The sequence below is a fragment of the Telopea speciosissima genome, chromosome 10 (assembly GCF_018873765.1).
Source record: "Telopea speciosissima isolate NSW1024214 ecotype Mountain lineage chromosome 10, Tspe_v1, whole genome shotgun sequence".
NCBI lineage: Eukaryota > Viridiplantae > Streptophyta > Magnoliopsida > Proteales > Proteaceae > Telopea > Telopea speciosissima.
The window spans coordinates 183,599-198,345 of record NC_057925.1 but is presented as its reverse complement, the minus strand read 5'-3'; the positions used below and the strand labels follow the sequence as shown (position 1 = coordinate 198,345).

Below are 14,747 nucleotides of genomic sequence, written 5' to 3'. Positions count from 1 at the left end.
ATGCTGCTCAGGGAGGGCAAACCGCATTACACAGCAGGATCCTTGTCAATCCCCCATAGTCATATCATAAGTCTATGATGCTATCGTTGGCCTACCTGAGGAAATTCTGACAAATATCCCAATATTTTCATTAGCTTAATAATTTACATACTCAAATCACATGCTTGTGTCCCAAATGCACTTTAGCTAAAACCACTGTATTTGATGTTTTATCCCATAAGTAAAGGCAAGATGCATTGGAGTTCCGCCTGTACTTTATAATCATATGAAATACTAGGTGAGGTAGATGGAGTAACCAGGTAGGACTACAGCGAGAATAGTGCACTACTTTCCTTGACAAGCAGCACCGAGTATGACTACCTCAGCTCCAATCAGCAAAATACTTGTATGGATGCTTCAAAACAGCAGCAAAGCTCATTCAAGCCATTTCTAGTATAATGGAGCTGTTAGATGATGTATTACAAGGGCACTTTTGTTATCTATCACTTCAACAGGGCGCAGAGTCGCATCCAAAACAGTTTCCATGATGCAGCTTATTAAAAGCCTCACAAACACCTGCATGCACACCCTGCAATTACCACCAACGAAGTTCATCGCCAAAAATTTGAGTCTAGTACTAGCCCCCCACCCCTGGTACACAAAGCAGTAACAATTTAAAAAGGATAGCCGAACCCATAACATTATTAGATAACACTGATTTCATGGTTGTCACAAGGTCACATGTTAGCTTAACAGAATGGAAATGGTGAAAAATCATTTGAAGATAGTACTAACCGCAAATCCAAATATTTTTAGCTGTGGCCGCATTGATATTTAGTTTGCTTTGCCAGCTGCAGGGTTCCGGCCAAACTGGATGATCATAGGTTTGCCTTTAAACACATATCCATTTACCAGATTCTGCAACCAAATTTGACCGTTACATAACTAGTTTTGAATCATATTATCATCATTTAAACACAGGCACGAAGGAAAATAGAGAAGAGTTTTGATTAATGGGTTATGGGGGTTAAAAAAATTTACGTTTCTTTCCTACATAACAACCTCCAGAGTAATAGTGGGATTATTCACATTTCTCCCTCTGATGGAAATCAAATGGTGCTGGCATGTGTAACAAACCCATCAGAATGGATCTTGAGGCAGCAACAGCCAGCCCGTGTCATGTTTTGGATACGAGAAGGGGTCCAACATGAAAATTTGAGCAAAAAAAGCAGTACAATTAAATATTTTCAACCATTTGATCTTTTTTTTTTTTTTTTTTTAATTTAAGGTTTTGGGGAAGAGGACTTCTGCTAACTTTTTGACTTTTCATTGACAATGTAAATATAGGTGGTGGCATTGGTCATAAACAGGCAAAATTTGGCTAAGACAATCTATGGACTAGAACCCATTCAAAGGTGGGCTCTCTAAACAAGCTGGAGGGGATGCAACCCCCCCCCCCCCCTCCCCAATCTCGTCCATCACCAATCAGGTGATGGAGGATATCATGGAGTGGAGCGTGCCTGGGAAAACCATTTCGATAGAAGAACGTGTGAAGGATGCTGCTGATATCTTGGGGATCTTCACCCCAAGTGTCTCAAGTAATAGCTTCAATATGTCTGACAGAGGACCCAGGTGTTGCCACAATATGAGCATAGGTGTAGGTACAAGGGAGTGGATTCACAGATCTCTGAGCAGGTTCAAAATTAAGTGCTGGGAAGCTTTTACACACCCAACCTCGCCCAGTCAGAGGCTGGTCTCTTTCTATTTAGACCATTCACACTTATACTATTTATTAACTAGCATGCATCATAAATTAGTAAATCTAGTCCTAATCTAGGCTGCTAGGTTGAGAATCATATATATGTAAAAAGGGGAAAAAAGAAAGGGGGGTGAGAGAACCAAACTTGGGCATATAGTATAGCTGCCCAGGCTGCCTACGTACCCTTACTAAGGATCAAGCTGAACGTAGTTCAAGAGCATTTTAGAAAACAGTTATATGCTATACACGCATGGCAAGGTACTGGAATTAAATAACATAAATCTACATACCTCATTAGGAACTTGAATATGAAGGAAATACCTTGATCATGAACCCGTGCCAAAGATTCCCAAGCGCAATACGTCGGAGATTGGGGATGGCTTTGGACATATCAGGAGTTATCTTAGTTTGGTGATTGGGGAAACCCATTAAACGATAACCAGGGGCAGGCCTAAGATAACCATAGGAGAAGTGGTGAAGAAAGACATGCGTAGCTTTTATTCTTCCTGGTATGACCTCAAATAGAGCTGATTGGAGAGGAAAGATCCAAATGGTCGACCCCATTTAGTTGGATATGCTGTTGTGATGTTGTTGTCATACACTCCATTTCGAGGCTTAGACAAGAATGTTGCGCAATTAAGAAGCGGTACATAGCTATGAAGGGTCGATGCCCTAGAGTTTGTGTCGTCGTTGTACGCCCCTCCCCTTTACTTCTATTTTACTAATATGCTCTTCGCCGATGATATCGTTTTGGTGGATGAGACAAAAGCAGGGATCAACACTAAGTCAGAGCTATGGAGATCTACCTTGCAAACAAGAGGATTTAAAATTAGTAGCTCGAAGATGGAGTATACGAGTAATTTTAGTCACACAATTGGATAATGACATAGTTCGAATTTAGGGAAGAGAGATACCGCAAAGTGACTATTTTAGATAACTGGGGTCAATCATAAATAAAGGACAGGGGATGATGTTTCATAGAGAATTAAAGTGGGATGGTTAAAGTGGAGAGGTGCGTCCGGAGTGCTGTGTGACCGACTTATTCCTTTAAAACTTAAAGGGAAGTTCTATAGGACTGTTGTTCAACCGGCTATGATGTATGGGGCAGAATGTTGGGCAGTTAAGTGTCATATTGAGAAGCTATAAGTAGTAGAGATGAGGATGTTCAGATGAATGTGCGAAAAAACAAGGAGGGACAAAGTAAGGAATGAATGTATTAGAGCTGACTTGGTTTTGCCCCGATTAATGGCAAGCTTCGAGAGAGTCGTTTGAGGTGGTTTGGTCGTGTTCAATGGAGGCCTAGGGATGCCCCAGTAAGGAGTGTTATGATCCCGTTTGAAGGAGCTAAAAGAGTGAGGGGCAGGCCTAAAATAACCATAGGAGAAGTTGTGAGGAAGGACATGCATAGTCTAGGTCTTGTTCCAAGTATGACCTCGGATAGAGCCTATTGGAGGGCAAGGATCTATGTAGAAGACCCCATTTACCTGAGATTCTCCTGACTTGCTGGGTTGTGCCTCTTTCCTCTTACTTTCATATTTCATATTTCATTTTCTTTTTTCCATTTTCCATTTTTCTTTTATCATCTCTTTCCCAATCCCCTCGCTCCCATCTCTTCATTCCCCTGTTTTTGCTTACGCCTCAGTTTTCCCTATTTTGTTTTGTGTGGATCCATGTAGCCAACCCCATTAAGTTGGGATAAAGGCTGAGTTTTCTGTTGTTGTTGTGCTGTCTCTTCTAGGATCCATGCAGCCAACCCCATTAAGTTGGGATAAGGCTATGATGTTGTTGTATTTTGGTAATGAGTTGAGGGAAGACCACAACGGTTTTTTTGGAAGGATAGGCTAGGTTTCAAAGGGGTTATTAGCCTGTTATATTATCTTGGGACTTGTTACGGGTAACCAGCGGCCAAAGTTGGCCTCCCTTGATAGGCCTAGTGGGATGATAATTTCCTCTAAGCTCCGTACTTGTGGAAAGGGATCAGATGTATGGAAAGCTCAGCATCTTTTATTGTCAAGGCTTAAACATGCATTTTTTCTTTAATTTTTTTGGTCAAAGCAGACTTGATAGTAACTTTGTCAAGCTACATATGTACCTCGGGATCAGGATCAGGTCAGGCGTAGTTCTGAAAGCAGGGGGTGCACCCAGTGCATGAGGCTCCTGCCACTGGGAGGTGTACGTAGCTACGAAAGCAGATTGCAACAAAAGGGAAACCTGGCATGTGTCATTACTAAGTTGCCTACGTACCCCAGATGATTTTGAAGCAGATTACACTGGTGATTTTGAAGAGCACCAATTAAGAGCACAAAAGCGATACTAGAAGGGTATATTCACAAAGCAAAGTCTTAACAAAAGGGAGTTCTGATACTTAGAGAACTCGGAATCAAACGGGCTTTTGGGTGCAATTGATATTTTCTGGACATTGTCCTGATTACGGAGGTAATCGGGAAAATGGGTGGAGATCTTGAATAGCTCTGGATAGTGCAGCCATATCATCATCAATCAAACGGTCGGCATTCTTCCTTTCATTGAAGACGAGGTATTGTATCTCGAAATCTAAGAAGCTGAAATTTCCTAAAGATGCATGCCGCCCAAGGCTCTTAATGCTACTCTTGGGAAATCCAACTTTTTTATTATGTTACTTGAAGCAATTCCTTGGCCATTGTCACAACGTTGCCCACCGTCTCGGACCTTACCATCAAAATTTCTTTGGCGCAATACCCACAAATCATTATTCTGCTATCCCTCCTCTTTCTGGCACGGCAGCTGGTGCGAAAGGGTCGGATTTGCTTTGCTCTCATTCCTTGATAAAACATTGTTGGGAAAACATTTCCGTCCTTCCATGAATGTTTTGATGATAACAAACACATGGATATAAGCTAATGTTTGCTTAAAGATGACAGGATTGCTAAAGCTTCAAAGAAAGATAAGACTTGAAGAGAAAGAAGCATGAGAAGAAAACAAATCATAAGGAGTCAAGGCATTGAAGAATCAAAGACTTGAGAGATATACCTTTGAACTCAAGTAAAGGATCCATGAAGCAAAGGCAACTTGAAGATTTCCAAGAAGATGCTCGTGTGCACATAGATAAAACACATTTGCATACTTGTAATTGCATACTCATAATGAAAAACCATATGCATCATGTAGAGACCTTAAGAAGCTTTTATAAAACCCCTTTTGACACTAGTATAGGTTGGGGAACGAGGTCCCAAAAGCCAGATTGTCAAAATTCAAGCAGGACAATTTGCCGATCGACCAGATCACAAAGCATTTTCGACTGGGACTGGCAGAAGCTTGCCGGATCGTACCAGCAGGACTGTCCAGTTGATTGGACATCGACGGGATGGTCCAGCTCATGCCTCAACGGCTATATTGTCCGGTCGACCGGATGGACAAAATAGATCCGTTAGAGCTATCTCTGCACATGTTTTTAGAGCATTAATTGAACTCTATAAATAATGAATGTGTCTGACCTCTTCACTATTCACTACAGTCCAAAAGACTACTTTATTGAGGTGAAAAGTCATTCAAAGCTTTATTGTGTTGAAGTCAAGAAGTCTCTATCAAGACCATTCAAGATTGACTTTAATGTTCAAGACCTTTACAAGCACTCATTCTATAAAAATGTTCTAAAGAAAGTGAAGTTCATGTGCATTCATTTTCATATCATTTAACACTTGAAAGGAGTACATGTCACACTCCTTGCCTAGGTAATCCAATCCTTATCTTTTTCTAATTGTATTCGTTTTTATTCTTGCTCTTGAGTTGGGTTAACTCTAGATGAGCAAGGTGGTTTTGCACTAGCCTAGACTGTACTTAGGATTGTGCAAAGGATCCTCTTATCCTTAAAAGATTTAGGATTCTCTTATCCTGGTAAAAAGATTGTAAATGTTTTCTTCCCCACCTATTGTATTGAAAGGGAGAGCTAGTGAAATTCTCTCAAGATTGAGAGGAGTGGATGTAGGCTGGATTAGCCAAACCGCTATAAAATCTTATGTCTTCTTCTTTAGAGTACTTTATTTTATTTACTTGATTCTAAATTAAAATCAAATCAAATGAAATTTTAAAAAGGCTCATATTTCACTAGTGATAACATATTCACCCCCCCTCTAGGTTATCCCACAATTGATATCAAAGCGGGAGCTCAAATCTTGGGACTTAAAGATCCATGAGTTCACATCACCCTAATACACTTGAGGAACTGAATGTCTCTAGGCCACCCTTGTTCAATGGAGATAACTTTCTATACTGGAAAATTAGATTCAAGAACTTCTCATATGCCCATAATCTTGATGTGGGACATTAACATGAACCATATTTATTCATCAAAATTGTAGATGGTGAAAGCATGCCCAAAGACCCATTTAAACTGACTCTCATTGAAAAGGAAAAAGTTCAACATAATTATAAAGCTATCACATTTCTGTAGTATGCTTCGAGTGATTCTGAGTTTAATAAGATAGTCATGTATGAAATGGCAAAAAAGATATGAGATAGTGAAAGAATCCAAGATTGATAAACTTATTCATGAGTATGAATTGTTTAGAATGTTAGAGAATGAAAATATTTCTAATATGTTTTTAAGATTTACTAACATTATAAACAAGTTGAAGGGCTTAAGTAAATCATACACCAAGTCCGAAAACGTGCGGAAAATTCTCAGGTCACTTCCTCCAAAATGGAGACCAAATGTAACTGTTATAAAGGAGGCCAAAGACCTTGACAAAGTAAGCATGGATGAGTTATTTGGATCCTCACTAACTCATGAAGTTGAGTTGAACGAGGATGAAAAATAGACAGAGACGAGCCAAAGAAGAAAACAATCGCACTCAAACTACAAGCGCATCTAGCAATGAGAGCAATAAAGAAGATCTTAACTTCTCAAAAAATGAAACGTCCTCAATAACTAAGAAATTTCAAAATTTTCTTAAAAAAAAGGGGGAAGATCATTCAACAAATGACAAGCATCAAGAGAAAGTAAAAGTAAAGGTTTTTCTAAGGATAAATCTTTTTCTTCTAATAAGAAAGATACTGTATACTTTGAGTGCAAAAAGCCCGACTACTTCAAAACTGAGTGCCCCAAGATTCAAAATAAAAGGAAAGCATACGTTGCTGAAGCCACATGGAACTCAAGCAAGAAGAAGAGGAATCCGATGAAGAAACTACAAACTTAGCACTAATGGCATCTTGAAAATCAAGAGGAAGACATGGAAGTAAGCTCAAACTATCTCAATTCAAATTCTAAGAATAGTGACTTAATTGATGACATTGACACTGATGATATAGATGAGAATGACATCGATAAAGTTTTGGAGGCTCTATATGAGGCAAGTCGTAAACTAGAGGCTTTAAATACTATATTAGAAAAAGAAGTCATTAGTTTACATAATAAAGTAGATGAACTGCATGCTTACATTGCTAAACTTGAAGAGGAAAAAGAAAAATTGATGTCGACCTTGTTCACCTTCACCAAAGGTAAAAAATCCTTAGATGCTCTTCTTGGAACACCACAAAAGACACCTCAAGACAAAGAAGGACTTGGCTACAATGGGAGAATCCCATATCATGCAAAAGGAAAAGAAAAAATGATGTATATAGAAAAAGAGAGCAAACCAAGATCAAACGTCAACTTTTCATACACCTCCTTCAAGAAATAGAGGAAGAAACAATCAAAGGTATAGAAATCAAAATCATTATGCTTTCCAATATACCTCTCAAAGAAAAAATAGACCTCAAAGGGAATATATACCTCAAAGGCCATAGAGGCAATATAACCAACCTTAAGCTCCATATATGACGGAAAGACATTTTAGACCTCAACATGCCCATAGGTCATATATGACTTATCATCCCAGGCAATATAACTCTTATAGACCTAATGTACCTCAAAGACCCCAAAGAGGTGGAAGACCTCAAAAATCTTTTGATCGTTAAAGATCACAAAAACAAGAAAGGGCACCCTCTCCATTCGATATTTGTGATTCTAGGTATCAACGACCTAAGGTTTCAGCTCCAAGAAAGAACTATAACTATAAGAAGGTTTGGATGCCCAAAGAAACCTTTGATCCTAACGACGACGGACCCATGAGATCGTGGGGACCAATGTATGTTTAAAACTCTGTTTTGTAGTTATGCTTGAAGAGCAAGAATCAAATTGAATGGTATATTGATAGTGGTTGCTCAAAGCATATGACAACAAATGCAAAACTCTTTACCAAACTCGGAAGGTACGATGGAGGTTGGGTATCATCTGAAGACAACGGTAAAGGGAAGATAGTTGGCATCAGAAATGTCGAAATCAAAGGTACCACTATCTCAAATGTTTACCTTGTTAATAAACTTGCTTACAACCTACTTAGTGTAAGTCAACTATGCAGTGTATGGTACAAGATTAATTTCGATGTATCTTACTGTTTAATTGTGGATGCAAATGAAAAAATAGTGTTGAAAGGATCTCGAAGAAATAACATATACACTTGTGTTGTTGATGAATCTAGTTCTAGCAACACATACTTAGTTTCATATGATGAATCAAATATATGGCATAGAAAGCTTAGCCATATAAATATTAAATTGATTGAGTCTTTAGCATCCAAAGATTTACTTTGAAACTTACTAAGATTAAAATTTGATAAGAACTACTTTTGTGATGCATGTCAAAAAGGAAAACAATCAAGTGTCTCATAAATCCAAAAATATTGTATCTATAAGTAGACCTCTTGAATTACTTCATTTAGACATTTTTGGTCCTATATCTACTCCAAGTCAAAGTAGTAAAATATACGCATTTGTTATTATTGATGACTTCTCCAGATATACTTGGACCATGTTTTTCTTTGGGTGAATAAAAATTTCATTACTAAAAAGTAAAGAAACAACAGCCCTCAAATAGGAGGGGGGGGGGGAAAACAAGAACCAACAGCGGAAGCTCAAACAGGGGAGCCTGCGAGAGTAAGGGAGATAGAGGAAAGACCCCAAGATACAACAATGAGTCTGTTCTTGGGGTGTCAATACAAGAAGAGGGAGCAACCGAACTAAGCTTGGATTTAATTTCAAAGGAAATGGAATCCCAAATCTGGTTGGTAGATCTAGATTTGGAGGTCCATTTTCGAAGATTACGCTCCATCCAAATGTGATTGATGACAGCAGAGAAAGCCATCTTTCCAATCACATCGCAAAGAGTAGATCCACCGAAGGTCATGTCAACCCAAATCCATTCTCAGTCAAAAGGAAGGATCCTCTTGTTTCTTGGCCAGCATTTGGAAATGATACCTTTCCAGATAGAGCAGGAGGAGATAGAGCAGGAGAAAGGGCAGTCAAAGAAAAGATGATTTGTATCCTCAATCCCATTCCAACAAAGGCCACAATTAGGAGAGACCATGATGTGGCGGTGCCTAAGGAAAGCTTGCGTTGGGAGGCAATTGGAGAAGACACTTGAACCACGTTTCTAAGACATAAAAATGACGCTTTTGATGAGTTTATGACTTTGTGCAAGAAAACTCAAAATAAAAAATGTTACAATGTTACAACCATAAGAAGTGATCATAGTGGAGAGTTTGACAACTCCAACCAATTTGGGAAGTTCTATGATGATGAAGGCATCACGCATAATTTCTCAGCTCCTCGAACACCTCAATCCAATGGGGTTGTGAAAAGGGAAAACAGATCTCTTCAAAAGATAGCCCGGACCATGTTAAATGCAAGGTTCGAAAACTCGGGTCTCGGTGCCAACTCGGACCCTTGAAAAACCGAGTTGAGCCGAGATCTCGCCGAGTTAATGCACTTTTTTTTTCTCAACTCGAAGCCTCATCTTGGTGGGTTTTAGACCTAGTTTGGGTCTGAAACTTGGTATTCAACCTATTTTAGGCCATTTAAACACAATGGCACTATCAGATTTTGCAAAAACAAAGTCCAAATAGGAGTTTCAGTTAGTGGGAAATCAGGACAGACACTTACTTATGCTAGAAACCAGGATAGACACAGGACAAACACACTTATTTATGCCTAATATCATTTAAGTAAATGATATTTCATTTACTTAAGATATTATTCATAAATAAGCAAATACCCCCCTATTTGAATCCAATAAAAATAGTTAAAAAATCAAATTCCAAAAGGAAAAAAAGTCGACCCCCAAGTTCAAGAACAAAAACTGGATTTTCAGCGGTAAGTGCAATTTTCAACTTTCTAATGCTGGGGTTTTTCTCAAATCTAAAAATTCCATAAATCTTAATATGGTAAAACATTGCTAAAAACCAAAAGTGTGGTAAAATATTCATTTGTTTTGATGTCCAAAAATATTTTTTCATTCAGAGCGATTTTGACAGCATTCGCGCACATCGAATTAAGTTTGACCGGTACATAACTCCTTCAACATAAATCAGATTTAAGCAATCTTGAACTTGTTGGAAAGGTTTCAAAAAAATATAAGGTTTTTGTTTTAAAATTAATGAAAATATATAAGTAAATTGTGCATACTTTTTAATTGCTGCCCATTTGCATATCATTTCGATTTTGTTGTGCTAGGCCAATATTTATTTGAAAAATATTTTAAAAAATTATTTTTAAATATGAGAAAAATATGAGGGTTAGGGGAAAAATACTAAATAGTTATATACTTGTGTTAGTGCTCTTAAACTAAAAGAATTGATGTGCTTCAGTGATTAATGAATTGTCTTTTATTCATGCAACAGTAAACTAGTCTGATTATGGCGGACCGTGGCAAAACGACAGAGCCAGAGGCAAGAGGGGCAAAGGCAACCGGCCCAGGCTCAGGGGGAGGAGAGAACACCCAGGCGCACTAGGGATGACATTGCATGGTTGCACGGTACTCCAATTAATGGGGATAAAAGAAAAACACAATACAATTACTATCACCAAAAGTTTTTGGGAGGTGGTGCCACTAGACTCAAACAACATCTAGCTGGGAATTCTCTTGAAGTGGTCTCATGTCATATGGTCCCTGTTGAGGTATCTAGGGCTGTCATTGAGTACATGAAGGGAGGGAGTAAGAGGAAGCCTCAGAGGGAGAAGGCAAGGGTAGAACTTGAGGATGCAGTGAGGTGTACAGCAGGAAGCTATGATGATGATGTTGATCATGGTGATGATGATGATGACAGTGATGATCCTGTCTATGTTCCTGATGATATAAAGACTGAGCGAGAGGCTAGGGATTGGAGACGAGCACAGATGATGAGCAAAGCCAGTTATCATGAGGATCAGGAGAGACAGAGAGTAGGGGGTAGTGGACGAGTTGGTACCTCTAGAGCTGGTGCTAGTGGTAGTGGAGGAGCAGGTGGTAGGCAGCCTGGGTTGCCTAATCCCTTTAGGAGATCACAGAGTACGAGGGCAGCTCCGCCTCCACCACCTCCAGTAGTACTACCACGAGATGACCTAGCACTTCACCAAGCACCTGGTGTTTATAGAAAGAAAGGCAACAAGCAACCAAAAATCAAGGGAGCATGGAAAAATCTGAAGGGGATTATGAAGGAATCTATAGCTAAGTGGATGTTATACAATACCATCCCAGCAAACACAGCACAAGGCCCCTTTTATCAGACTATGATAGATTCCATTGTTGAGGCTGGCCCAGGGTATAAGGGGCCCACCCCACATGAGATCATGAATGTGTATTTGCCCCAACAAAAGAGAGAGCTTCAAGACTATATCAATGAAATGAGGGGGATGTGGGAGAGCTATGGGGTGACCATAATGTGTGATGGTTAGACTGGTCCTACAAGAAAGTCCATCATCAACTTTATGGGGTATTGTGATGGGAGGAAAGTCTTTTTGAAGTCTACTGATGCATCTAAGGAGAAAAATGATGCAAAGTATATCTACAAACTGTTGAGGGAAGTGGTAGAAGATGTAGGAGTGAGGAACGTTGTCCGGACAACGAAAGCAACTACAAGAGTGTCGGTGAGAAGTTGATGCAAAACAGTAAGTACCGGTTGTTTTGGACTCCATGTGTTGCCCATTGTTTAGACCTCATGTTGAAGATATGGGAAAGATCAAATTGGTACAACATGTTGTGGAAAAGGCAAGGCAAATGACCAGCTTTGTCTACAACCATGGGTTTGCATTAAACCTCTTGAGTGAAAAGTGTGAGAGTGACTTAGTGAGGCCAGGCATAACTAGATTCGCCATCAACTACATTGCACTCAAGAGTATAGAGACCAAGAAGTCCGTACTTAAATCTATGTTTGCTTCTGAAGACTGGTTCAACTGGAATGGGTCCGATACCCATGGTGGTAGGGAAGCACAAACTACCATTTCATCAGATGACTTTTGGTCAAAGTTGCATTAAGTGGTACAACTTTTGGACCCAGTGGTCAAGGTTTTGCATATAGTTGATTCTGCTCTCAAGGGACCAACCATGCCACATCTATATGCTGTCATAGACTTGATGAATGAAGGTGCTTACAATACGAATCCACGAGGTAGCAAACACTTTCTCAAAATTATCAAGGAGTGCTGGGAAAATCAACTTATGCATCCATTGCATAAGGCTGGTGCGTGTAGTTTGTTTTTTATGCAATTACATCTTTTAAAGTTAATTTGAAAGATATATTACTAACTATTAAGGCATTGACAATATGTAATGTCAATTTCAGCATATTATTTGAACCCCAAGTACCAATACAATCATAGGCTTGGGTTGAATAGTAGTCTTATTGATGCAGTAAAAGAAGTAGTTGCCAAGTTGGAGCCGAATAGTAAATTACATGCTATATGCAATAATGATGTGAGTCTTATAAATTATAATTCATTTGGAATTACTCAATTCAATACTAAATAGTAATGAGTCATTCCTAATTTTAAATATTTTTCAAATGATTATAGTTGAAGACTTTTAAGGATGCATTGGGAAGTTTTGGAACCGATGCTGCAGAGCAAGGCCGGACACGCGGTGATGCCGGTACTCATTAGTTATTACTCAATTCAATATCTTATTCTTTAAATTATGTATGTATTGAAACTTTTGAAATGAATATAACATGTCTCTTTTGTTGTAATGCAGCTGAATGGTGGGTGTTGTATGGGGGTTCGGCAGACAATTTAAGAAAAATAGCAATCAAGGTTCTCTCCCAGACATGTTCAGCATGTGGCTGTTAACGGAATTGGAGTACATTTTCTCTCTACTCCAAGAGGAGCAATAGATTGGGTTTTGAACGTCTATCTGACTTGGTGTATATGCATTACAATTTGAGGTTGAAGATGCAACACATACGCATGGGACAAGAGGGTATCAGGAAAAATATAGATCTCGCAGACATTTTCCAGGTGGAATCAGATGATGAAAATCCTATTGTAGATTGGGCAAGGGATAGAGGTGAGCCAGTGTTAGATCAGCCTGGAGGTAGGCCTAACCCCATGATAGCCAAACATATAGAAGCTGATGTGGATGACTTCATGGCTGCAGAGGGTGAGGTACACGCACGGGACGCGTCACCCATACCGTTCTAGCCTACTGGTGGCAATGTTGATGAGGAGGAAGAAGATTGGTCTGTGTCCTCTGGTGGCGGTAGTGGTGGTGGTGATGGTGATGGTGATGGTGGAGATGGTGATGATGGAGGTGATGACGGAGGTGATGATGGTGGTAATGGTAGTCAAGCATATGAGGGAACTCGAGTTCCGCATGTGGTAGAAGAGCAGCAAGAGGCATTCCGATTCATCGGAGAAACAGTTTGATCATGCCACACAAGATACAAACCATGGTGTACGTGCCCCTACACCGACCACACCGTCCACCTCGACCTACTCGAGAAAGCGTCGTGGTCAATCCTGTCCTCGTGGTACTAGTAGGCAAGCTGATCTTATGGACATTGATAACTTATCTGGCTCTGTTGGTGGATTAAGTATTGGCGATCGGGACAACAGATCGAGTGGGCATTTCCATGCCCCATCTTTTCATATAGAAAGCAGTCCATCTGCAGCATAATCAAGTATAGTTCATCTCATTCCATCCATTCCCAGTTTTGAGTATGACTCCCACTCACAGGGACGTAGTGGATCGTCTTTTGTGGATGACATCTTTTCCTACCCAACCCACCAGCCGTACAGCCCGTACCCGTACATGCTCCCAGAGGAGTCATATCCTAGTGGATCAGTGGGTAGTACTTCTTCACAGTTTGGTGACCCATATCCTAGGATAGGTTACCTTCAGCATGTTGATGATGCAGTTTACATGGCCACTGTGGATGACTACACTCATTTCTTCTCCCAGACTATGACGTGGCATTCATTTGTCCTACAGTCGGAGAACAATACACGTCAGCTCCATCGGACTATGAGTGGGGTTGATCCTGGACGGCGGAGTAGTTATTATTAGAAAATTTGTAAACATTTGAGTCACTTGATGACTACTTGACTTGTATTGGACTATTGGGAATATTGTCATTTTGATATCATCTTCTTAAGTTGTTAAACTTGTTATTGACTTAATGTGCTTAATATTATGACTTAAGTTATGACTTATGAGTTATGAGTCATTCACTTTATGTTTCCAACTTCCAAGTCAATTTACTTGTTTAAATTGCTTATTAATCATTAATTTATTATGTCCTCTAGTACTTAAAGTCTTAAACAATGTGTATGTGTAATTAACTAAGTTATACATTAGGGTTCGACCGTACATTGCCAATCAATGGTGCAAATCCAAAACACCACTTTGGGTGACTATTTTTGCAATTTGAACATTTAAATGTGTTTATATAGCATAAAATAGGGTTTCCATGAAGTTTCAGGCCTTAAACTTGGCCTAAAACCCACCGAAATGACCTACCGAAACATACAAGAAAAAATGCAAAATTTCGGATATTTCGGTCAGCCCGAAACACCGAAACGAAACGAGTTTTCAAACCATGATCTAAGGAAGAGTCAATTGAGTTGCCTAAGGAAGTTAGACCCTTAAAAGATTCTTCCATCAGTCCCTTTGCTACCTCTTATATATTACAGTTTTGCCGTTCCTTTCAATTGTTGAACCATGTATTACTTGGGTGAGCCCATA

The 14,747-nt window shown here is 39.5% G+C and overlaps 1 protein-coding gene across 1 annotated transcript in view; it reads right to left on the bottom strand.

Moving 5' to 3' along the window:
* Positions 1-417: 417 nt before the first annotated feature.
* LOC122642407 (U11/U12 small nuclear ribonucleoprotein 65 kDa protein) overlaps positions 418-14,747 on the bottom strand; it is a 58,493-nt gene continuing 44,163 nt past the window's right edge. The window contains exons 13-14 of the mRNA XM_043835860.1: positions 775-897; positions 418-568 (exon numbers count right to left, since the gene is read on the bottom strand). Of these exons, the coding sequence (XP_043691795.1) occupies positions 814-897 (84 nt within the window). The 3' untranslated portion in view covers positions 418-568; positions 775-813. The remainder of the gene's footprint in view (positions 569-774; positions 898-14,747) is intronic.